The sequence below is a fragment of the Pleurodeles waltl genome, chromosome 8, assembly GCF_031143425.1.
Source record: "Pleurodeles waltl isolate 20211129_DDA chromosome 8, aPleWal1.hap1.20221129, whole genome shotgun sequence".
NCBI lineage: Eukaryota > Metazoa > Chordata > Amphibia > Caudata > Salamandridae > Pleurodeles > Pleurodeles waltl.
The window spans coordinates 233394244-233419936 of record NC_090447.1 but is presented as its reverse complement, the minus strand read 5'-3'; the positions used below and the strand labels follow the sequence as shown (position 1 = coordinate 233419936).

General features: G+C 41.0%; 1 protein-coding gene across 5 annotated transcripts in view; it reads left to right on the top strand.

Moving 5' to 3' along the window:
* Positions 1 to 25693, top strand: part of NCAM2 (neural cell adhesion molecule 2) — a 1466086-nt gene that overhangs the window by 434664 nt on the left and 1005729 nt on the right. For all 5 annotated transcript variants that reach the window (XM_069204093.1, XM_069204094.1, XM_069204098.1 and 2 more), the window contains exon 2: positions 15509 to 15583. In XM_069204093.1, coding sequence (XP_069060194.1) covers positions 15509 to 15583 — 75 coding nt within the window. The remainder of the gene's footprint in view (positions 1 to 15508; positions 15584 to 25693) is intronic.

The window sequence follows — 25693 nt, the reverse complement described above, 5'->3', positions numbered from 1 at the left end:
TAATGTTTACAAGACCATTGGCTGGCACTGCTGGCAACCTCATTGCTCTGTCCATGAGGAAATCTCATGGGGTGACAAGGCTGTCTTCATATCAGGTGTGTTTCTCATTGACATCAATACCAAAGGCAACGAGTCAGGCCATTTCAGATTCGTAGCTGCACACATCTTTGCAATTCTTGACTTCAAGGTACCATTCCTCTGCTCCACTGGTCCTGAAGCTTCGGGTGGTAACTACAATGCAACTTCTGCTGCATGTTCAATGCTGCACATAGTAATTGAATCACTTCATTACTGAAGTGACTTCCCCTATCTGATTCTAAAGAGATCGGAAATGCGAAGCGTGGTGTCAGCTCCCTAAGCAGCAGTTTTGCTACTGTGAGCCTATCATTTCTCCATGTAGGGTACGCTTCAATCCAAAGACTAAAGATGCAAACAATCACCAGCACATATCCCAACCCTCCACACACAGGCATCTCAATAAAATCCAATTGCATTCTGCTGAATGGACCTCCTGCTCTTCCAATGTGGCTCAAATTAACCACTGCCCCTTTTCCCGCATTTAATTGCTGACAAATGACACAATGATGGCAAACTGCTTCAGCTGCTTGTCTAAACTCGGGGTTGAACCAGACAATTTTGAACAGACGTACCATGGCATCCCTTCCAATGTGCGCCTGGCTATGATAATACCTTGCCATTTGAGATAACAGGCTGTTTGGCAAAACCAATTGACCCTCTTCAGAAACCCACAATTCATTCTGTCTTTGAACACATTTCATTTTACTCCATAAACGTTTCTTCTCCTTGTCGACATTACTCTGCAAGGATTTTAACTCTTTTAAAGTGTCAATCACCTTTAATGCATAACTTGTATATGTGGTGTCTTCTTCAGGTAACAATTCCCACTTGTCTTTAAATGATATACAGTTCAAAGCACAAAATCCCCAATGACACATAGTCCTGCAACTTTAGATTTTCACTGCATTTTACCACAGCAATCTCTTGCCAGGAAACCTCTCTGCGACCACAATTGACCAAAATCATGAACTATTCCAAATCCATATTGGCTATCTGTGTAGATAGTGGTTCTCAATTGAGCAGAATAATGTCACGCCCCAGGAAGAGCAACCAATTCCACTACCTGGGCAGAATAGACTCCTCAAAGCCAGGAAGATTGTGTTGTCTCTCAGACAAGAACCATTAACAAAAACAATTTGATCATTCTCTTCCAATCATGGATCGCTAAGGTCAGGTCTCGGTTTTGTGCACAGCTCAGTTACTTCGAGACAATTATGTTCAACATCTTCCTCTTTCTCAATTTCAGGAGTATCACTTGGAAGTAGAGTTGGCGGGATCAGCACTGTACATCTTTTCAGTGTCACATTTGGTGCTCTCAAAATACTCGTCTCATACCTTGTCAAACTAGCACCAGTCAAGTATTGGGTTTTTGTCCTTGTCAGTAAAATTTCATGTCGAGTGAGGGACCATTACAGTCAGGGGATATCCCATCACCACGCCTTCACACTGTGAAAGACTCTGACCAACTGCAGCAACTGCACTCAAACAGCCTGTTAAGTCTGCTGCATCTGGGTCCAAGGTAGCTGAAAAATATGCTACTGGCCGATGAGCACCTCCATAGACCTGAGTCAAGATAGACAATGAACATGCATCACGTTCATGACAAAACAATATGAAAGGCTTTGTGTAGTCAGGCATACCCAATGCTGGAGCTCTGCACAAACTCTATTTCAACTCAGTGAATGCTCTCATTTCATACTGATCTAGCACTATGGGATTTGTAATATCCTTATGGGTCAACTTCTGCAATGGCCTTGAAATTTCCCAAAAATTGGGGATCCATTGGCGACAATAGCCCACCATTCCCAGGAACATCCTGACATCTCTCTGTGCAGTCGGAGGACTTATCTGCAGTATCATTGTAATTCTCTCCTTGGATATTTTCCTCGACCCTTTCTCAATCTGGTGACCCAAATATTTCACTACCTCCTGGCAGTACTGCAATTTCAGTGGTAACGCTTTATGACCATATTTTCCCGAATGGTTCAACAGGGCAATCGAGTCATACTTACACTCGTCCCCAGTCTTGGACGCAATCAATAAGTCATCAATGTACTGCACCAATGTTGATTGAAAAGGCAATTCTAATGACTCCAAATTCTTTTTCAAGATCGGGTTGAACAAGAAAGCTGATTCTGTGTATTCTTGAGGAAGCCTGCACCAGCAATAAGCCCTATCCAAAAATGTGCAACAAAAGAGAAATTGGCTATCCTCATGAAGGGGCACAGAAAAGAATGCCTCTGATAAATCAATGACCGTGAACCACTCTGTATCACATGGAATCTGGAACATTATCACAGCTGGATTGGGCACTATGGGACAACACTCTCATTTATTTTTCTCAGATCCTGAACAATTCTAACCTTCCCACAGGACGTCTTCAACCCCATTATCGGTGAATTACAAGGCTGTCCAATTCCTCTTTTAACAGTCCCTGCTTCACAAAATCTGCAATTATTTGGGCACTTTCATCAGGACCTCTTGTGTCATGTTTTACTGTGGAAGCTGCGGAAACACTGCATTCGGCTTCAAAGTAACCTTAATTGGCTCTGCTCCTTTGATCAACCCTACTTCTTTTCCTGTCAAATCCCACACGTTGGGAAAAACTCAATCAAGGGGTACTCCTCCTTTGTAGTTTCACACTCAGTTTCTTTGGCTGGGTCTTCTTCATCATCACTATTTGTCTGAATCTCAATTCCATCATTTGAACAAGTGATCAGACACTTTGTCTTACACAACAAATCCCTTCCTAGTAGGAATACCGAACTCGAATCACAGACCACAAATTTATGCAGTTCCTGGAAATTGCCAATCGCACCTCGCACTGGATTTGTAATCAGGTTTTTCAAATACTGGTTCGCTACTCCCACAACCTGAACTGTTCTACCTGAAAGGGGCAGATTCAGGACCTCTGCACGGTAGAGGGTGTAGCTCCCGTGTCCACCAAGAATGAAACTCTGTGACCCATAACCTTTCCTCTCACATAGGGTCCTCTCTGATCTACTTCTAAAGAAGTCGCAAGCACACATGGCTCCTCATCTGAACTGTGGCTCTTCCATTCACCATTTATTCATTCTCACTGTATAAAGGGAATTGGTGCACTGTGTTACTACTTCTGTCTTGTCTCTGACCTGTGACCTTTTGAGAAAACATCATCTGTTGCTGCACCATTGGGGCTTGTGGTATCTGCATTTGCTATCTAGGTACCATAGGAACCTGCTGCTGCATTGGCCGCAACTGTGACACTTGTGCACGGGGCATTTGCACCTGCTGCATGGGCTGGAACTTCTGCACTTGATTCACATTATTCAGAAAATTTGGATTTGGGCCTCTTATTCTTGGTCCTCTTGCATTCGGAAATGTATTGATGTCATTACCTTGCTGAACAACACCTTCCTGTACCATCATCGGACACTCCCGCTTCCAGTGTCCCACAGCTCCGCAAATGTGACACGGCAATAGCTTCTTCATCCCTTGCACATAATTTTAACCACTACAGTATTTAAATCTGGACCACAATTCATATTGTATCCACAAACCCTACTTCTCATCTGATGATGAAACATAACATTTCCCTGAGGCTGTGATATCTGCTGCACAAAATTCCCTTGCACTCCTGTTTGAGCTGCCTTAATCTGCATCACCATTGCCTTTTCCTTCAACGTTTTCTGGTTTAACTCAATCTCATCACTACAGTATTTTGCATACTACTAGTAATATTTAATTAACTTAGGGGACGGTGCACCTGTACCCATATCTCTCTCCGGTTCACTTGTTGGCCATTCTGCAGCTCTCTTACACTTAACCCACAAGTCAGCTGGTACTGAACACTATCTCCAGTAATGTGTTCAAGTCCTCCCACAAACACATAGCAAGCTTCACAAACCTGTCTGTCTGCTGATACTGCTCTACTGGCTTCTCTCTCAATTTTGGGTAATCATTCGTAAATGATAGAATATCACTCCTACTCCAGGGAACGTGAAGCAAATTTCCCCCTGGGATTTCCCTCATTGGTAAAATCTTAACCAGATCCTTATCCTGTTGTACATTCTCAGTCACTTCTAGAGAACTCTTTTCCTCTTGTCTCTTTTCTTTACCCATCTGCCTTCCCACTTCTCTAAATCTCCCCAAACCTGAGCACTCTGTAATAGTTCTTTAAGGTGCACCTTCATTCCGGCTGACCTCATGTGTTCAAAATATTTTGCCTCCAAAATCTAATCTGTAACTTCTCTTTAAATGCTTCATTTTCTCAATTTCTATGCCATGCTTCTCTGACAAACCTGCCAATCTCTGATGCACCTTGCCCACTTCTCTTGTAGTCCTTGGGCATAAGTATCTCAACTCTGCTTCTGTTTGGGATTCTAATCTATTCACCCCCATCGTCCCCTCAACTAATTCACCTACGTCCATGCTTAATCTGACACAATTTATTTTCTCTTCTCCCTTGGAAGCATTTTGTGGGGTATTCAGAATGTCTAACCATTCAGTTAACTGCTGAGCTGTCAGTCCTTGTAACAAAATCTTACTCACTTGGACCGGTGGCACCTGCTGAACCACTCCACTCGGTGTCTGCGGTGTCAATAATTTCAAGCTCTGACCTGCATTTGGTCCAGTCACAGAATCTTGTAGTGCAACAAGTGGACTAAGATCTAACAGAGATTTTGATCCATCAAAAGTCTGACCCACGGGAGAGACTACCTGAACTTGTTCTCTTGGTCCCCTCCTCATTAGACTCTGAGACATTGCTCCCTGTTCATTCATAAGTGGTTTCTTTTGCGCAAATAATGGTACCACTGGTCCAACAGTAATCAACAGCGATATTGCATTTGGGGCTGTTCTAGCACCTGTACTCTGTGGGAGAGTGACTCTCATACTCTGATTCATTACCGGAGTCAAGTCTGACTGTATCCCTGTCAACGGCGTAAATCTCAGCATCACCTGTGGCTGCACTTGGGGCAACAAAATCTGAGTCGCCTCAGTCTAAACCAACATTGGTCTCTGTACCACCTGCTCCGTAGGCACCACTAAGTTCCAAGTTGTTTCTAGAATAGGCCCATCAGGATAAATTATCTGTATCTGTGGTGGCTACATCTGTGTCTGAACTACAGGAGTAGTCAACACATTAGGACTACTTTCCACCACTCCCGGTGTCAGCTTGGCATTAACCTGTACTGGACTCCCTATCCCCGCTGCCTGTGCCGGGCTGTTGGATCAATACTAGTACTCGGACCACTCTCATGCACCGTATACGGTGGTGGTCGATCCCTCAATATCTGCATAACAAGATCTTCAGCATCTGATTCCTCCTCTACTATGGAAGACCTTCTTGCTTCCTTACTCTTTAGTCTTTCTAGTCACTTTCTTTCCTTCCGTCTCATCCTCCTGCTTAATCGCTGGAAACAATTTAACATCCTGCAATGTCACTGATCTCTATGTCTTCTGTTCCCAATCCCATTTAGGTTCTGCTAAAGTCTTTTCTACCCTTCTTATTCTTCTCTCGAGTTACATTTGTTGTTGCTGTCTAGATTCATATAGCGCCATCCGCAATTGCGCCAAAATCCTCGAATTGAACATCACGTTCTCAAGAAATGCTAAGCTCCTTTTTTTCTCTGTCAACTTGCACCATTGCTTTAACCAAAGACATGAGGCAACACCTCGCTACTCCATTACAATGTAAGCCGGTGTACCCTCTGGCGGGGTAGGCTCTCCTACACTCTCTCTAATGTATGTGTCTCCCCTTAGAGCATTTTTCAACGCCTTGAAAAAGTCATCTTTTCTACTTTTGTTTATTTGAATCAAATCAGAACATTACTTTTCCTCCCAAGATTCCCTTCACCCATGTACTCAACCATTTGCCTCTAACGGACAGCTGCCAATCTGTGCGTGACCCGTCTCACCGAGCAACCTATCCCAGCCAGACTCCAATGATGTCACACTCACACGTACTGCGGCTGACAAAGTCTTGCGGCTCGTACTCCTAAACTCCAATACACACACAACTAATGCAAAATATTGCGAGCACTAATCAAAAACTAAAAAAACAAATCTGCTGGTTTACTACAAGAAAGGTAACACAATCGCTTCAGAGACCTTATGGATTTTCACTGATGGCCTTTTCGCTCATGCAGCTATTCCTCTTTCATTGGTCTCCCAGATTCGCAAACAAAATTCGACCCACAAGTTTTACTCTCAACTTATCAATGGGTCTGTCCTGGTGCACATAGGACTCGCCAAATCTCAATTGAAACTTCCTCTCGCCCACTTTAACTCACACACTGATTTGTTGACCACGCCCCATCAACCTACTAAACCAGACAAATTACAACATATAACCAAGTGTCTCCTACACTTTTCAATATACTCCAGAGTCTTAGACCACACAGGGTCCGTACATCAACAACCATGTGGACACTTTTTAAACACAAAGCACCACACATGTGAAGATTGACGACTTCCCTACTCTTACACTGCGGAGTACACTCACACCTACTAAAACTTCATTCAGAGTACGCAAACTCCTTAAATTCTCACATGTCACAATTTACCTGTGATTTGCATAAGCCGTGCAAGCACAACCTATCTCTCTCACTCTATCACTAGAACGCCAAGAACAAACGCAACACCAATGGCAGAATCCAGGATCTGGGAAAGTCATTTCTAGGCTTATGGGAACATAATTTTCTCTCCAATTATCATTCTGAAAAACAAAATCCAAATCTGAAAAATACTGAATTCTCAATGACTGTCAACACCTGTCACTCCGCATCAAATGTCTACAGAGAGCTCCTAAAAAGACAAACCCATCAGTCTCTTTAGCACAACTGTTAACACCCTCTACTGGACGCTTATGGCAAGCTCCTTAATGAGATAAACCATCAGTCTGCTACCATAACTGTTAGCGCATCTGACCTTAATAAGTAAACTTACAAAGGAACGCAAATAGATCGATGAACCTTTTAACTCATTTAAGATGTTCTTGCCATAGCTCCAGTACATGAACAAATAATAATAACAATTTCAAATGCGTGCATTATTTTTCCATGTTATTTCATTTTCTTCACAATTGAATTATACAAAATACATAAAAACTCATTAATTACTTCTAATTAGGACACTTGCTTCAGCACGTCCATAGTGGCTGTCTATGTTTGTACACCTTTATCTATTCAATATTCTTGCAGAATGTTCCCACTCAGTGCTGTGCAGGTAGTTGATTTTAGAGATGATATGGAATAAAGGCATCACATACAAGGAAACAGGACGATATTTGTTGTAAATCATTGCGGTATAAAAGGGATTTGTATGTCTCGTATTCCTATATTCATTTCATTGATCGAATGTGATGGAACACACTACAAGTGAGGCAGCAAAATCCCAGTTCTATCTGTCTCATTGTTCATGTTTGTTACCAGAGTAAAAAGTCTACATGCAGCAGACAACCTATAATTTTCTTCCATTGATTGATGAAGTGTCACCGTCTTTCTGAGCCAGGCATCGACCATCCATCTCAAGAACAAGAGACACTATTGTCTGCTTCATATCATTATTTTCATGGTGCATTCTGCTCTTTTTTACAAACAAGGTAGTAAAGTGCATGGTCAATCTGTCGCTGTTTGTCCTTATGATAGACACAGGCGGGTATGAGCTCAAGCCTTACATATACAATGCCCGACTGTTAAGGGTGTGACTATTACGAGGTGTGCCTTTGTTTGGAATGTGTTGTGAATTTACAGGTTGAAGACAAGTTTACTCAATTCAAGAGTAATTCACAGACTCTAAAAATTATTTTTATAAGGGCCTGTAGCTATTTTCCTATTGTGAGAGTGGAGGGAAAGTGAACTCTGCAAATACAATAATGTTACAGTCTGCTTCACAAGTGAAATACACGCTTTCTCTCTGTTGCAAATGGGTATGTGGCAACTATATACGTACTACTGTGATCCAAAGTCATCGTAAAAGTCAAATGTATCATTCCACTAAGGTCTGATGATTTAATATGTCCAAATTGAAACGGTATTATGCAGAACATTAATTTGTAAATAAAACCTCCTTTTAAACATGCGGCTGCTGCAATTAAATATGGGAACATGGAATACTGAAGCGGCGTAATCCTGAAGCCATCTCGGGCCTCTTCAATCCATCTAAAGGCACTCCTCGCCCCTTCAGCTCACTCTTGCAGCTTTCTACTTTCTCCCTTTGTGACACTTTTTCGCTTTTCACTTCCTCTGTCTCTCCCATATGTGTCTTTTGCTCGCAGCAAATGCATGAGGCAGAAGAATAAGCCCGGCCCTCAAAAATAAGTGCTGGTGCTCAGCACAGGAATCAAAAAGCACAAATTAAGCACTGGTATTATGGAGCATCAACGTTACATCTGGCTTGCCTTTGAGAGAAAAACACATATAAACTGACTAGAAAATGAGCAGCACTGAAAAATAGTACTATACAGGGTGCCGATCAGCATGTAATATTATACTCTGTGGCTCTGCCCTCCAAAGATTTTGTTGCAAATATCAGCAACTTACTTTTGTAGTTGTACTACTGACTTACCAGGCAATTCAATGGCAAGACAGCAGTGGACCGTATATTTCTTGCTAAGTTAAAAAACAAATTCCAATCTATCAAAGTGGGGTGAAGACACATGTCAACCTCCAATTGGACACTCAAGATCAAACTTATGAAAAAGTACGACAAAGCTCACTACTATACGACATGCCATCATTACCACTATTCAGATACAAAACATAGGTTCAATAAAATCTGTTGGAGAAACTAAATGGCCATTTCAAATTGATACCAAAGAAGGAGATTTTAATAGTGTCTTACTCTTGATCAATGTGTTTTCCATGCAGATTTGGGAAAAAATGGAATCAGATTTAAAAATGAAAATTCTTGAGAGAAACGTTTGCATCAATCCAATTTAATATATAAATGATACATATGCAGATGATAATCAAAGAACATCAGTATAATGATGCAAAATATACATTAGGTTTGACTTTGCCACTATGTTAGCCGGCAAATATCTGATGTATTTAAATGTGATGTATAAGAAGGAGAGCAAGGGGCCAGCATGGGTCACTATTCATCATGCTGTAAAATATAGAAACTCACCCTTCTAAATATGAATGTAAACTATGAAAGGTATCAAATCATTATGATTTATGTTCAGCTGACACATGGCACAAATCCATCAAGAGTTATAAAAACAAATGGTGCTTCATGACCGTATCTGTCAGTACAAGTAGGTAAATACGAGCTAAGGGCTAAATTCAAAAGAAGATCCCACCTCTGGAATTTCTCCCATCATATTCACACTGTATTAGCCCCAAGGTGGAGAACTTTCTATAGCCATGTTAATGTACTCTCTCAGCACCAGGACAACTTCAGGTAATCCCACAATTTAGAAATACTTAAAGGTACTTTAAAAAAAACTGTTAAAAACGATAAAAACAAATAGTACGGTTTAAAGACAAAGAGAAAGAATAATAAGAAAATGCTTTATTCGTATCCACTGAGTCTGTAATGTTATATTATCATCATTAACATTTATGTCTTGAGTTTATTATAATTTGTTTAAAATATATATGTATTATTCTAATTCTTTGTAACTACCATGAATTGTGTTATAATATTTAATTTGATCATATCTTAAAGCTTTTACACATATAAAATATATATTGTTTGCTTGGTATATGCTCCTCCTCTCGTAGATAGATTTCTGCTTCTTCTACAAGGAGTCAGGATGTAAACTCAAGCCACATCTCTTTCGTTTGATAAATGCATTACTAACTATGATGACTCCATCTGAACACATACGTTTGCTATATCCAGTTTCCTGAGCCAAATACAACATGCAGAATTTTTGGTTCAAATTTTTAGTGTGTGGCCATAGACTCACAGCTTCTAGCTAAATGGTAACTATCTCAATTTTTCACTAATAGAAGTTCTGCATGCGATCTCTAACAATAGTTTAAGCAATAAGCTCACAAGGTTACTGTAAGATACAAAGCAGTAAACGTTTTTCTCTCAGCTGAGAACTATTATCCTTATCTGTGAAATATTTTAAATATGCAATTAATTTCCTTACTCGTGTATTTTTCGTCCAGGCTTCAATCCAACAGAATAATATATTTTTGGTTTAGACCCCTTACATTATGCTTGTGTGCCTGAAAGGACCTTTGGCAACAGCGTTTGCAGGCGACGTCCCTTCTCAAAAAGCATGAGAATGGCCAAGAAGAAACATTTTAAAATACAAACTAGCTAGTTGAAACAGTAGAAACATAATGTTGCACGATCTGCTTTTCAATGAAGTGGTCAGCCTGGGTTTTCTTTTATCCCCATAACCACATATGGTGGCCTAGTTTGTGTTACATGGACCTTTACAATACCTGTGTTCATTCTGGATGGAAACTAGTATTTCTGGTGTCATTTGTTTGAGAGTGATACTGTTTTAATTTATGGCTGTCTCCCACAACATTGACTATATCCAGAAATATTTATGGGATTTACAAAGCTGGAAAGACAGTCCTGTAAATGTGTTTTCCATAACCTTTGATGACTTCTCCTTAGCAGGTGCACCACAGTCATTTTACATTATGAAAGACACCTAATGGAAAATATATTTTTTACATTATTTTGGACAACTAAAACTAAATTAATTGTACCAGGATTTCTTCAAGGCTATCACCTAAAATATGCTCCTGCTCCAACTATATTGAGCATTTTGCCATTGTAGACAAGTTGACTGCATGTTGCAAACCTTTTACTCCTAAAAGCTTTGGCTTGGTTTGACCCATGAAAGATTTTATTCAGTGGGCAATGGCTAGTGAGCTAGCATACTGTAAACCTGAGGTGCACTATTACTAGTGATAAAGTGTATGCTAGTTTTGTATGTGCTGGATTGATCTACTGGGAATTTTTATCCTTTTATCCTAATCGGTAAGTTGTCTTGAGGCCAAAGTTACTCATTTTAGGATAACTAGTGAAGATCACATTTGTCCATTTCATAATCTGAATGTTTTACTTTTTCAGGATAGTACAAAACAATCCCACTTACAGGCTAAGCAATTCCTGAAGCCAACATGTGGCTTTGTGCATTGGCTTATTCAAAACTTGTTTCATGGTTGGCCAAGACAACATACATGGGTGATTTGATCTTATGGAACCCAAATTAAACACAACCTCCAGTAGATCTCAATCAAAAAATGTGACTTCCATCAACAAAATCCACACAAGGATGTAAACTCAACTAATGGTAAAGATCCTTACCTAATATCCAACTATATGTGATAGAAAATTAACAAGAGGAAGTGTTGAGGTTCTGGTGAAACTGTCCATTCTTTTCTATTAATTGTCTAGTGTAATATTTTCTACTTTTTTTTTTAGTGCAATAATTTTAATTTCATATTTTCTCATTGATTCTTAAGGAAATATAATTGCTTTAGATTTCAGATACAATCAATGTGTAATATACATCACTGTTACATTTGCTCTACTGTATGATTGTAATGAAAACACAATGACTTATTTATTTATTAGGACATTTCTGACATTGGTTTGACTCCACTTTGCTATTTGATTCCTATTCATTTTGGTGTTACATTTTTGCAATTAATTAACTGTGATGACAGCCTGGATTTTTCCTTGTTTTCTATAATCCATAAATTAATTACAGCAACACAAAATAAATTGCTGTTAAAATCTTAGTTGCTATTCACCAGGTTCCTAAACTAGGTTAAACATTTTCAAGAGTTTTCTATATTAGTGGTAGGTCTTTGCAATATTGTATTCATGCGCGCTGTAGGATGTTTTTCTTCTTTTTTTCACTCTATGGTCAATTTACGTCTCACCTCTCAGTTTAGGCAATGATTTTGCTGGATCAAAGTACAATTAAAAACACACAAACGAGTACGTGGTTCGCTTATTATTAAGGAGCTAGTGACAGGGGGATTATCAAAATACAATTAGACAAACTGTCACTGTGAAAAATAAATTGAAAACCTACAAATTATGTTTGGATATTGTTAAAAAATATATCTGCCTTAGAATGCCCCCCCACACTCACACTCACCGATTTTTTTCAATTGTTACTCTGGAATTCTGACTTTAATGGTTGACTAATAATAATTAAGCACAAGTGAGCCTAATATGATTACTACTCCATACCAGGGCACTTGATTCTCATAGATAATTGCCAAAATATGAAAAACTCTATTAATTTAATACAGTTTGAAAAGGTGAAGGTTTCTTGTCCAGTTGCATCTGGGTCAGCAAATGAAGCTGTGGAGTTGGGTAATCCACCTGTACTGTAAAACATGATTGTCAACTTGTAGACTTCACAACACTCTGACATTTGTGCAGCAGAACACTGCCTCTTTTGCATACATGTATCATAACCAGTATTTTGGATCTTAGGTGATTTAGAAAATGTGACTATCCCAAAAAGTACACTGTATATACAATCTCAATTGAAAGAACCAACATTGGAATCCAGATTTGGTTGCCTAGTTTAGCTCTGGCATTAGATATGAACTGTTATGTGCCTTCACCAACTCAAGGAAATAAATGATTCACTCTCTTTCACTAGTGTCCTTCAGACATTTGCACACATTTTACCAACCCTACACAATCTGTCTGCTAGTCCCAGACATCAAAGCGGAGCATATAGAATTCTCAGCACAGAAAAAGCAAATGTGCCCCTTATAGGTTCTCGTATCTGAGAGGCATTCGCTACAAATTTTTCTTGAACTACACCCCGTTGTCCTGTATTTCTCAGTATCCTTCTCTCTCACAAGTATTCATTTTACATACACTTCGAGCTCCCACCCAGTCCACTCTACCATCTCCTCCTCTATTGCTTGTCATCCCTTCATATTCATATCCCTCTTTATATTTTTTCAAATTGTATAATTTCCATCTCTCTCTTTTACTCAGTTTTAAATATTGCCACCACTCTCCCATATTTGCTTCACATTTCCTCTCCCTCTTCTACTAATCCTGTCACAGATGAACTTGAAAAAATCTTTGAGCAAGATTTGGGTTTACCCATGTCATGACCGCATTCCAAGCTAATAAATGTAGAACAGGAAATGTTGATGCTTCCATGCTACACTCATTCACTGTTGGGATCCAGAACATTTATTCCTTCAAAAGCATAAGGGTTGGTTCAGGAAAGTAAAGTCAAATATATTACATTTTGGTTCATCTTAGGGGTGGTCACCTTCATTAAAATTAGCAGACTGTTATGTTATAAGTATTTATAGAGAATGCTATCTCCTGCGAAGGTATCTTCGCACGGAGCAAGTGTGCACCCCTCATCTCAAGTCTTCAGCTGCTTGCAGAACTTAAGTAGAGAGGAGGAGGATGTGATGTTTGAGAAGTCTCGACTTCTGGCTCTTTTTCTATGAATGCGTGTGATATGTATGAGTAGGAATCTGGATGACTGGTTGATGGAAGGGGATGTGATTTTCCAGTTTTCCTGAAACTATGTTGTGTAGTACTTTGAATATGAGGATGAGAATTTTGAACTGAGTGTGCTTATGTATTAGTTGCCAGTGAAGCTTCCAGTTCTGTGATGTGATGTGCGTTTTGCATGGAAGGTTGAAGATGCATCTGACTGACAGGTTCAGGATGGTTTGTAGTCTTCTGATGTATTACTTGGTGATTATGGCATGGTGGGTGTTTCCCTAACCCAGCATGCTGGTGATGAGGTTGTGAGTGAGGGTTTCTCAGGTATTGCTTCAGAGCCACTTGAAGATCTCATTCAGCATTATCATGGTGTGGAAGCAGGAAGCTGTTGATGACATGGGGTGGTGAAAGTTGTGGTTCTGAGGTTGGCCGACCAGCAAGTTGATTCCCAGGGTGAGATGTTTTTTTGTTTTTTTTCTCCAAATATCACTGCTTCTGTCTTGTCGGTATTGAGCTTGAGACAGTTAGACTTCATCTGGATGGTGACCTCGGTCATGCAGGCAATAAAATGCTCCTTGCTTTGAGGGATGGTATGAATTGTGTATCATCTGTGTTTCAGGGAATGATGGAAGGTTTTTCTGGGGGTTGAGCCTTTGTTGAAGGTATGAAAGGGCAGGGGACAGATGAGACCCCAGAGTAGATGTTCTTCACGAATGCTGTGGTTTCCTCTGTGGTGAAAGGGTTGCCTGTTGTAAGGTTGTTGCCTTAGTCCAATACACTAATACTTATTGCAAGTTTGATGAGGTCTGATTGTGGGTCAAAACTGGTGTAGATGGCTATGGTTTTATTGCAGAAGAGGTCTGCAAGATCATATTCACAATTTTTGGGTTGGGGTGGTCTTGCTGATGGTTGCTGCCAGTGTAGTGAAGTCCTTGAGAGTAGCGAAAATGTCTTTGCTGCTGTCGTAGCTGTTGTGATGTGCTCCACTAGATTCTTCCTTTTACTTTCCCAGTTTTGCTGACGGTAGTGTCTCTGGGTGAATTTGAATGCTTCCTTGTCCAATTCTTCTTGGCTTGATCTTCATACGTTCCCACATTGGCCTATTGACCTGCATTTGATTTCTTGGTGTTTTGCTTCTTTTCTGAGGGTCTAGGGTCTCAGTGCAGGGTTTGATGCAGTTTTTAAAGTTGATTATGTTGCTGGATACATGCCCTGTGCGCTCTGGTTGGTTTTTATGTTGGGTGGAAGGCCAATGCACCTTAGATATTTTGTTTCAGTGTCTGCAGTCAGGGCCTGTCATTATAGTTCTTTTGTGGTGGCAAATTGTGATTGAAAAACTGACAATGGCTTGGTCAGTCCAGATAACAGAAGTTTGTGTATTGATCACAGTACAGTTGAATGAGGAAAAAATAGGGTCTGGATGAGCCCACTAGCATAGGTGGGGGCTGAGATGTGTTGAGTGAGACAGAGGTTTCTGAGGTGCAGGAGTGGGGAGTATCTGGGGGAGTAGCTTCCAGAAGAATCAGCTGGGGGTGCAGTTGAAGGCTCCGTATGTGATGTGGTGCAGCAGCGGAGTGAGCAGCGGCTGGAGTTGAGGGTATGGAGAGATGCAACAGGATTTTTGTGGGTAGGTGGAGGACCAGGACCCTGACACACGGCTCAGTCCAAGTGTGAATGCATACAGACAGGATTGACTTTATTGTGAACAGCTCTTGAACATAAACAGGCAAAGACATTTCCTCTTCATTTAATGAAGCATTTTGGACGGTGAAATCATATGTCCATGCATCAATATGTGGATGGGTTATCAGTACCGAATATACAATTCAAGAACAATAGTTTAAATATATTTGTATTATTATGTTCTATTTTATGTAATATGTGTATTTATCTATGTCATATAATATGCTATATAATATGTATTCCCTGTAATAAAGAAGCACATTTCTGGCTAACATGTTGCAATTGTTTTTCATTTGTAATATGGCAACAAATAACAATGAATGTTTATTATATGTTACAGCTCTTCTGCAAGTGACAATTTCACTAATGAAGGTAGAGCTCAGCGTGGGAGAATCCAAGTTCTTCACATGCACAGGTATAAATCAAATGCTTAATACATTTATTATTATTGTTTTGATTTTTTGACAAAATTAGAATGATATTTGTTTTAATTGATAGAGGGTTTTTGACAGTTGAAGTCTAAATTCTATACATATAGGGGGTAATTTCGAATTTGGCAGACAGAAAAATCCATCCACCAAACTCTGATGGGGTGGCTGTCGCCTATGCGGCGAGCTCTCCACCAGACTATTATGCGTTTCCCGCTAGATCAACAGGCGGAAACCTAAGTTTCAGCCTGCTGGCCTAGTGGGAAACAGGCTACAGCATTGTTTCCAGCTTGTAATCGAGCTGGTGGCAATGCTGTAGCCCACAGGGTGCACCAGCACCCTCGCAGTGTTCACTGTCAGACAGTAAACATTGTGATGGTGCTGGCTAGGGGGGGCCCTGCACTGTCCATGCCAAGTGGTACCACCATGAAACCACTGGCAGAAAAGGGGGTTGTAATCCCTAGGGCAGAACTGCTTGCAGCGCTGCTCTGGTGGATTAGGACTGCCACCATCTCCTGAGATCCTGGTGGAGCTGGCGGTTCCCTGGTCTATAGGCCGCCACACTTGTAATGATCCCCCTAGTAGCAGTATTGTGGGTTAATTATATTATGCAGGTATGATAATAATTTTTATAAAATGTCAAAACTAATCTAATGATCAAAAATGTAATTGCCACCCCATGCTCATAATTAAGTACAATAAATACAGTACTCCATATTAACATGTTATCTGTCAAGATGAAAATAATCAATCATTATCCATTAGTAAATATGATATTTTGATCTCCCCCTTAATCAAAGATTACATTTTTAAGTCTCATTATTGGCGAACAATGTTGCATTGCAATGCTCACAAACCCCTTGAAAATAGTATTCCAAACCACTAACTGTAAAGCCACCTCACTTTGCAATTTTTTTAAATATTTCCAACAGTTTTCTTTCAAATATAGATCATGTTATTTACTGGAAGAATCTAATACCAATATGGTGATGTTTCTCAAGATAATTAGTTATTTTAAATTTATGATTGCTTTTTTGTATCCTTATCTGGTTGATGAAAAGCATAAGAACATTTTTGGGGTATTATTAAAAGCTAAATTATTGTCATACTGTATAGAGATATGAGCTCAGTGGGCCTGATGCTTTAAACAATGTCTATATCTGAACCCACAGGTTACTACCTTGCATCGGTTTCCAGGAGTACTGCATCAAATATTTGAATTTCTCTGAGAAAGTGCCACTTTTTGAGGGATCACACCTACTTTGTTTTTCATTTTTTTTGTTGCTAACTGGTATTGATAGTTTTTTAACTCTGCACACTGGGACACTGCGCTGTCCATGCCCCAGTGTATGTGCTCTGGCCCCTAAAACATGGTCAAATTGGCTAATATGCAGTTGATTATTTAATATTATAGTAAGACCATAGTATATGATGCAGGAAAATATGCCATTGGCATGGAAAGTTAAATGTCACTGTGGACTGCAACACTTATTATACCATCCACTTCAGTGATAAAGAAACCATAAACATGGCTTCAGACCTACTTGTGCAGCCTGACTACTGCAGCTGTTGAACCTGCAGACAAACCTGTCACAAGAACCTATTCCAGTAGGAAACACCATTATGTTTATATTTTAAATAAGCTGTCCATAGGTAGCCCTTTTTGAGTCCGTATGTTTTCAGGAATGTAGTTTTCATGTACAAGAAGCAGAAATACAATCATCATTATAATGTACATTTTAAGTAACATTTTAAATGAGCCATCTCTAGGTAGCCCTTCTAGTGCACAAGGTAAGGTGCCTAGTATTTCAAAGTGGTACATGCAAGAAATTAGTATTGGCAGGTACCTACAGTGTTTATCCCCTCAAATATATTTTCACAGTAACAAACAGATAAAATAATAAGTCTACTAACATTGCATTAGGATAAGCTACAGAGGTGATTAACTACTATTCTAAATAGTTAATCAAATCAAACCCATTGGTGAAGTCAGATGTTTAATAAATATTTAGCAAACATGACTTTTAAAAAGTTGTCCTTTACTTGCCTAGACTTCCAGTAGGCAAATTAGAATTAGAATGCTGGCAAATGGTCCTGCAAGTGCTTCTACTTAAACAGATATGAAAACTGCTCTCAGAGCAAAAAAAGTAAATGGAACACATAGGTGGGAGGTATGTCACAGATATTAGCATAGGTGAGACAGTTGGGGAGGGTCCAGGAACTTTAAGGTGAATCCTCCTGTTTCATAGTTATAAGTAAAGGGAGACCTTGGGAAGTGAAACCTTCTGTTTCATAGACCCGTTGTAGCTATTTTGCCACCAGCCCACTGAGAGGGTGGATTATTCTGTAAACCACATGAAGCTTAAAAGGAGGTGGCTGTTCCTTTCCCTAAACACACACCTGGCCGGCATACAAGCATCCTTCAGGGGCTGGGAGATTGTCCCATGTTGGATTTGCCTTACAATAGTGTACTGTTGGGCTAGCTCGCAGTAAGCAAACAGGTTGTGCTGAAAATTTGGGAAATGTTGCAACTGCAATTATTTTCTAATTTGTTAGGGAGTGTCCAGGTGCCACGCCACCCACTGATTAGTGAAGGCTACAAACATGACAGCTCATTCACAGCCCATCAGAACACTCTCTGAGCCTGAATTAGAACAGAAGAGAACTAGACCTGCTGCTTGAAACCTGTGTGGAGAACTGAATAACTGGACCTACTCCAGCTTCCACCCAATACTAAGAAGTGGACGCCAAGGGTCAACTGGGTGACCTCCTGACTACCTGTATGGTTACAGGGAAAACAACAAACAAACTGCCCAGCTGAACAGTAGCACCTGGTACTTGACTGAACATTGATGGTGGCTTCTGCTGGACTGAGTCTTGTCCACTAAGTGCTGTCTAGTGACCACAAGGTGCTATTTCAGAAACGCTGAAAAGTTGGCACTCAAAGGTTTTTGAACTTCCTAGATCTCTGAAATGTCAGCAGGACCTCACAACCATGGTGTCTGATTTCTACGTTGTTGGAAACTGGGTTATTGGTAAGGACAGGCAGGTACATACACTTAGAAATAGGCCACAAGCCCCCACTAGGTCCAAACAAGGTCTCAATAAATGACTCCTTGCTCAACCCTTGGTAGCTTACCCTATGTGCAGTGAGGCCTAACTTAGGAGACAGGTGTGTAAAACATTTGATACCAACAAAACAATAAATAAGTAAAACACAACACACAATAAACATCTGACACCAATTTATAAACAAAGGCCATATTGTTGTCTTTAAAATGACACTGAAATTACAAAAATTCAATGTAGAGAACAAGAGAAATATATTTTTTTTAATTAAAAGTAAAACTAGCCATTAGAAGCAAATAGCACTCAAAGCGTTAAAAAAAAAAAAAAAGTTTGAGCTGGACCAGTACACAGTCAAGAGTTCAAGCTGCCCGCATTGTAAAACTTTTAAACTTACTTTCAGGATTTTTTTCTGATTCAGGAAAATGGAGAACAGCACCAGCCAAGGGCTCCGAGGCTCTGGTATGCCTCATGGGGTCTGGGACTTCAGCTGCCACAATGCACCTCTTCAGCTTACGGAGCTTTTTACAACAGTTGCTCCTAACTTCTGGATATTCTGCCAGAGGTCCCTTTTGGGTCCTTAAAGTGCCTACAAGCTTCATCCAAGGTTCCAGAAGCTCTGAGTGGCTCCTTGGGAGTTGAGACTACAATTCCCAGAATGCACCTGGTCAGAATCCTCAACTGGCCACTGGATGCTGGTCAGCTTGGCTCGTCTTGCAGGACTTGATGCAGGGCACTCTGGTCAGCTCCTTTCTACCTGTAACCTATAGGGATTCCACTCCTGGAATTGCAGAAGCAAGGGAAATTCATTTTCTTGGTGAAGCCCAAAGTGTTCAGCTGGTGCAGTCCTTGTGGTTGTAGTCCTTCAGGTGCAGACCAGAAGTTCAGCAGGGCAGTTCTTCTCCAGTATCTTCTTCCAGCAGGGATCTGAATTGTCAGGCAGCTCTGCCACATTTATCCTTTCTCCTGGGTTGGTAAGGAGGCGGATGTCAATGAGGGGCAGGGTTCCACCCTCTGGGGTGACCACTCCCTGTGAAGTGTGGCAAAAATCAATCCCCGAAAGCAACATTCTTTAAAGATCCAAAATAGAGGATATCTCTCCTTGAAGGTTACATCTGGCCGAGCCTACTACTGGTGTGGCCAGGTTTCCATAACACACACCTTCCAGCCCTTCTCCTAATATAATTATTGGGGCTCCCATTTGGCTGGGGGAACAGAAAATATGGGTGGTCCAGTTTCTGTCCCAAGTTGCTTTCCCTCCTTTGAAAACCAGTTTGGCCACTCTCCCCCATCCTGCTCTGCCATCTGCTGCAGCTGTTCTCCTCCCATTAGCTGTTTCCTTTGTCTCAGCTCAGGCCACTTCAAACATCATTATGGCAGCTTGTCTCAGGCTGCCAGAGACTGACCAATCAGGAAAGGGAACTACAGAGCTGATTTTTTAAAGACTTTAGGAAAGAGTTCTAAAACTCTTTCTCTGTTCTAGTTATAATAAATCCAACCTTGGCAAGTTGTTGGCCGTACTCTAACTTTTAATATTATACCACACTTATCAGATCTATCTCTTTTCTAGTGGACATGAGCCTTTATTCATTTTAAATAAAATCTCCCAATGTTGGTCTTTGAAGCTAATGCACAACAATGGGGATAATTAGTATGGCTGTTTTCCCTCACTAGAGCTTGTAAACATCTTTTATAATGTCCCTGCTTATATTTACACTGCACCCAACCCTTGGGGCACTTAGAGCAGACCTTAGGGGTGACCTATATGTAAAACTAAGGTAGTTTGGCACTTTGGAAGTGCCTTTAATTCCAAAGTTGAATTTGGGATTAACCTTAATTTAAAAGCAGCCACCAAGCCAGGCCTACCCTTGAAAAGACACTGGACACCCCAGCAGTGTACCTATGTGTGAACTAACTATACTGGGGTCCCTAAACCAACATGCCATAATATAGGAGGCTGGCCTGGTTTGCAGTGGGTACCTATGGCAATTACACCTTGTGCCAGGTCTGTTATCCCTTATTAGTGAAATGTAGGCTGCGTCTAGAAGCGAGGAACTCTCTAACGGTAGATATGTATGAGCAGCCAAGGCTTATCTAGGAGACATGCAAAGCTCATGCAATACCACTGTAGTCACACAGTACTCACACACATGAAAGAAAATACTCAGTGTTATAAAAATAAAGGTACTTTATTTTGGTGACACAAATGACAAAAATCCTGTAGAGACTATACTCCCTTTGGAGGTAGGTAATACACACATTATATACACTAGTATGCAAAAACATATGTAAAAACAGTTAGAAAACAGTGCAATTAGTAAAAATCACAATAGTTAGCAATTGGCCTGGGGAACACAAACCATATACTAAGAAAGTGGAATGCGAATGTCGGTTTCCCACCTAGGCAAGTGTAGTGTGTAGAGGGGAGCTGGGAGTACTAGAAAACCCCAAAGGTAAGTACTAGAAGCCACCCCAGTGCCCAGGAAAGCAGCAGTAAAACACAGTCAGTATTGCATCCAAGAAGGCGGAGTCGGGTTCCTGGTTGGTGCAAGTGCAGTCTGGTTTGTGTCGCTGGAGTCTGCCAACAGGCCTTGGCACACGTAAAGATCACAGTTAGCGGAAAATGGTGCTGCCCGGGACCAGGAAGGACCAGGTGGACTCTGCCCAGGAGGGGGAGTCGAAGGGGGCTCTTAGCAACTCTAAGAGCCCACAGAAGACCAGGCAGCAAACATAGGAGTCCCACAGCAAGAGGGACAAAGGAATGTGCAAAAGAGGCACATGCAGCACTACAACAAAGGCTCCCACGCCCCCGAAGAGCAAATCAGGAAACTGTGCATCACAGGATAGATAGAGTTCTGGGGGCCAGAGCTACAAGATGTATGAAGAACTTTGTGAAAGGATGCCAACAATCCTTGGCAACTGCAAAATACACGGTGCATGGGGGTACTGTCTTGTGTGGGGAGGCAAGCTCTTACCTCCATCAAAGTTGCACAGTAGGACGTCAGGACCGTCAGGACTACTTCAGTCTACCATCCGTGATGCAGGATCCACACAGCTCAGCAGGAGAGGGGATTCACACAGCCGGTCATCGCTGCAGTAGGTGCCTGCTGAAGCAGGGGAGTGAACCCTTCACCCCAAGGGATATTCCTTGGCTCCTACTGGTGCAAGCTGAAGACCGGCTGTCCTCAGAGGATGCACAACTGGGAAATAGTTGCATTTGCTGGCGGGAGCTGAAAATACAATGTTGCAGAAGGCATCTTGCTTCTTTGATGCAGTTTGTAGAGTTCCTGGTGGATCCAGATGCAGTTTCTTCAGTCAGACGTTGAAGTGAAGGATGCAGAGGATCCCTGCTGCAGTCTCCAATCCAAATTTGAAGAACCACCCAAAGGAGAGACTCTAAGTAGCTCTGAAAGGGGGATTTGTCAGCTAACCAGGCAAGCACCTATCAGGGGAGGGCTCTGATGTCACCTGCTGGCACTGGCCACTCAGATGTTCCCAGAGTTCCCTGCCAACCTTGAATCCAAGATGGCAAAACCCAGGGACCCTCTGGAGGAGCTCTGAGCACCACCCCTGGGGTGGTGCTTGATAGGGGAGTGGTCACTCCCCTTCCTTCGTCCAGATTCATGCCAGAGCAGGGACTAGTGGTCCCTGAACTGGTGGAGACTGGATTATGCAAGAAGGGCACCAAATGTGACCTTCAAAGCATTTCCCCTCCCAATCCTGTAACACCTATTTCCAAAGGGAGAGAGTGTAACACCCCTCTCCCAAAGGAAATCCTTTGTTCTGCCTTTGTGGGCTTAAACTTTTTTAAGGAACAAGAGGGCAGAATCCTGTCTGTGAGGTGGCAGCAGCTGGGGCTGCCTGGAAAACCTCAGAGGCCTGTAATGGCAGTACTGGGGGTTCTCTAAGAAGGCCCCAGAGTGCATGGGATCATACAACTGATGCTTGCAAAAGCATGGGGATATGATTCCTACATGTTTGATGCCAAACATGCCTATGTTCAGAGTTACTGATATGTAGCTGGACATAGGTAGTGACCTATGTCCACTACAGGTAAAATGGCGTCCCTGCACTCACGAAGTCTGGGAAAATGGTCCTGGAGGTCATGGGAGCACCTATGCTACTGCAGGGGTGCCCTCACACACAGGTACTTTGCACCCTGCCCTCAGGGCTGGAGGGCCTGCTATGGGGTGACTTATAAGTGACCTGGTGCAGTGTAAATGCCAGTGAAAGGGTGCATGCACTTTTTTATGCAGGCTGCAATGGCAGTCCTGCAGAAGTCTTTGCATGGGCTCCCTATGGGTGGCATAATATATGCTGCAGCTTATAGGGATCCCATGGGACGCCAATGCCCTGGGTACCTAGGTATCATATACTAGGGACTTATAAAGTGGCACCAGTATGCCAATTGTGGGTGAAATACTGAGGTAACAATATGCAACAACCAAATTCAAGAGCGAGAGCATAGCTACTGGGGTCCTGATTAGCACGATCCCAGTAGACACAGTCGAACACACTGACAAACAAGCCAAAAGTTGGGGTAACCAAGCTAGAAAGAGGCTACTTTCCTACACCAACCATATGTTAGGGACTTATACGTAGGTTGAAAGAAACAATTATATTTAGGCCTGATTTGCATATACTGTTTTAAACAGAGTACTGGCCTTGGGACTGGTTATCAGTGCCTAGGGCACAGTGAGAGTCAGAAAACACCAGTATCAACTAAAAATGGGGGCAAAAAGTGAGGGGAGCTTCTGCAATCAGCCCAGTTTTCTCAAAAACATGGTTTTGTCAGATAGTGCTTCAGATTTGCTGCGCTGGGGTATTTTGAGCTCAAAAAGACTAATTCCAAAGTTATACTTTTTGTTATGCGTAGGTGCAAAGGGTATTTGCAAACATTCAAGGACTTTATTATCTGCAAAGCATTGAAAATAAAATAAACCATGTTTTGGTATTTAATTTATCAACCACTGAAAAATGAGAGGATGATTAGGTTTTTCTAGGATTTGAACAATCAGCCTGCTTCACAAAAGATTTTCTACGACTAGTTGTTTATTTCTGTGACCCAATTTACAACTTACTTTTAGTACTCCTGGAATTCAGGCCCATGTTTGGCTTACTTTCGAAGCTATTAACAAAGCTATGAGTAATACAGGAGCAAATCATACCTACTCATACACCAATCTTTAAGATCCAGGCCCTATGTTTATTTCAAGGGCTAAGACATGGGAAAAGTATATTATGATTCACAAATATTTTTCCTTGCATAAATATGTCGTATATAGATGTGAGTAAAAAGCTCTTTTAAACGCTTTGGGGTGGCTCACTGGGTTTTCGGACTGCCCTCGGGAAGTCTTTACAAAAGTGCTAAATTTACTGATCCCATATATGCACTTTTTACAATGCAAAATGCCACTTGACCCACCACATTCATTTGCGCCACTCATCGTTCTATTTTGTTTTTCATATGCAAACCCCCAAATTTGGGATTTGTTTCTGGAAAACAAAATTATGATATCCCTGGCATACAGGGAAGCTTCTTTCCTACACACGATGGCATTGTTGGTTTTCTATGCCCAGCTCCACCATGCCTCTCTTTGTGGATCTGGACAGGCAAAAGTTGCATCAGGAGCATGTTCCTTAATGTAATCGACCCAACATTGTACTAAAACCAACTGGTCACTGGGAGAAAAGCAGCCAACAAAGATGGTACAGGTTCCTCCAGTGCACAATAAGACGTTCCTCTTTCTCTAAATGGGGCGGGGAACTGCATTTTGACAGAATGGGAGCTCTATCATCTAAGCCAGCAAAAAGGCGCAGCTACTCACAGAAAATCGTTTAAGATCTGCAGCGACTGCTAAGGTTGCAGAGTTATTTTTCCATTCCCGGGATATATTGCAGCACCTTGCCAGCTTGAAAAGATTTTGTTCGAGAATCTGTATCTATGGTGCCAACATAACACTGTGGTTTCCTTTTCCGTGCAAGTAATTAGGTCATTGATTATCTGTCTAAGCTGTCTTGTCTGTCTGAAAAGAACCATATTTCGTGCACTTCATTAAATCACGAGTTTGCTATTTTTTCAAAAACAACATCTGTTTTCTGACAGAGTCTAAATCATCAGCTCCATGGCACAAACAATACTTGCGATCTCTCTGACAGAGTCCCTTCGTTAAGGGAATAGGTAAACGCTGCAGTTGATATAAGAGACTTACAAACATTATTTTGAATTACTTTCCCAATGCTAAGGGAATGATTCTTTGAACAGAAAGATTTAATTTAGATGAATAACTTACTTAAACAAATAAATAATTACTTTGTGCGTTAATTTAGAGGAAATGTATTAATACTAACGTGATGATTTTTAGGTACAAATAAAGTATGTGAACATATCGTGGATATTAGTAAGAGTTAACAATCAGTGGTCCAAAGCATTCACTCTTGCACTGGCATCCATATACAGTTTCAGCAGTTAAAAAATATTATCTAAGTGAGGAAATCATCGTGTAGACAATAACATTTTCTAAAATATTATCGACTTGTTCTTGTCCTTTTTGTTGTAGTTTAAATAGGTAATTTCTCCAGCTCATGCAGCGATAAAAGTTCAAAACATATTTGTAAAGTTATGTTGTGCAAGTTATCTATTACTGCCTCCATGTTTTTCTATGCGTAGGGCCACACTAGTTAAATTCCCCGGCGACAAGTATATTCTCTGGCTTCTCAGAACAAGCTCAATGTGATATTAGTCACTTAAAATTAAGTTAGTTAAGTATGTAAAATAAATCTGGAATCATTACCCAAAAATGCATAAAACGCTTAGGGACTTATTTGGATCTCGGTGGAGGGGCTACTCCTTTGCCGCTGAAACCTAAACACCATTGAAAACCATAGTATTTAGACTTTTGCAGATGGGATATCTGTTACTGTTGCAACAGAGTAACCCCTGCCCTGAGATCTAAATCAGGCCCTCAGTTGTCAATTATGAGTGGCTTTTAATTTAGATTGTCCCCTGTTACAGACTTCATTTACATGTA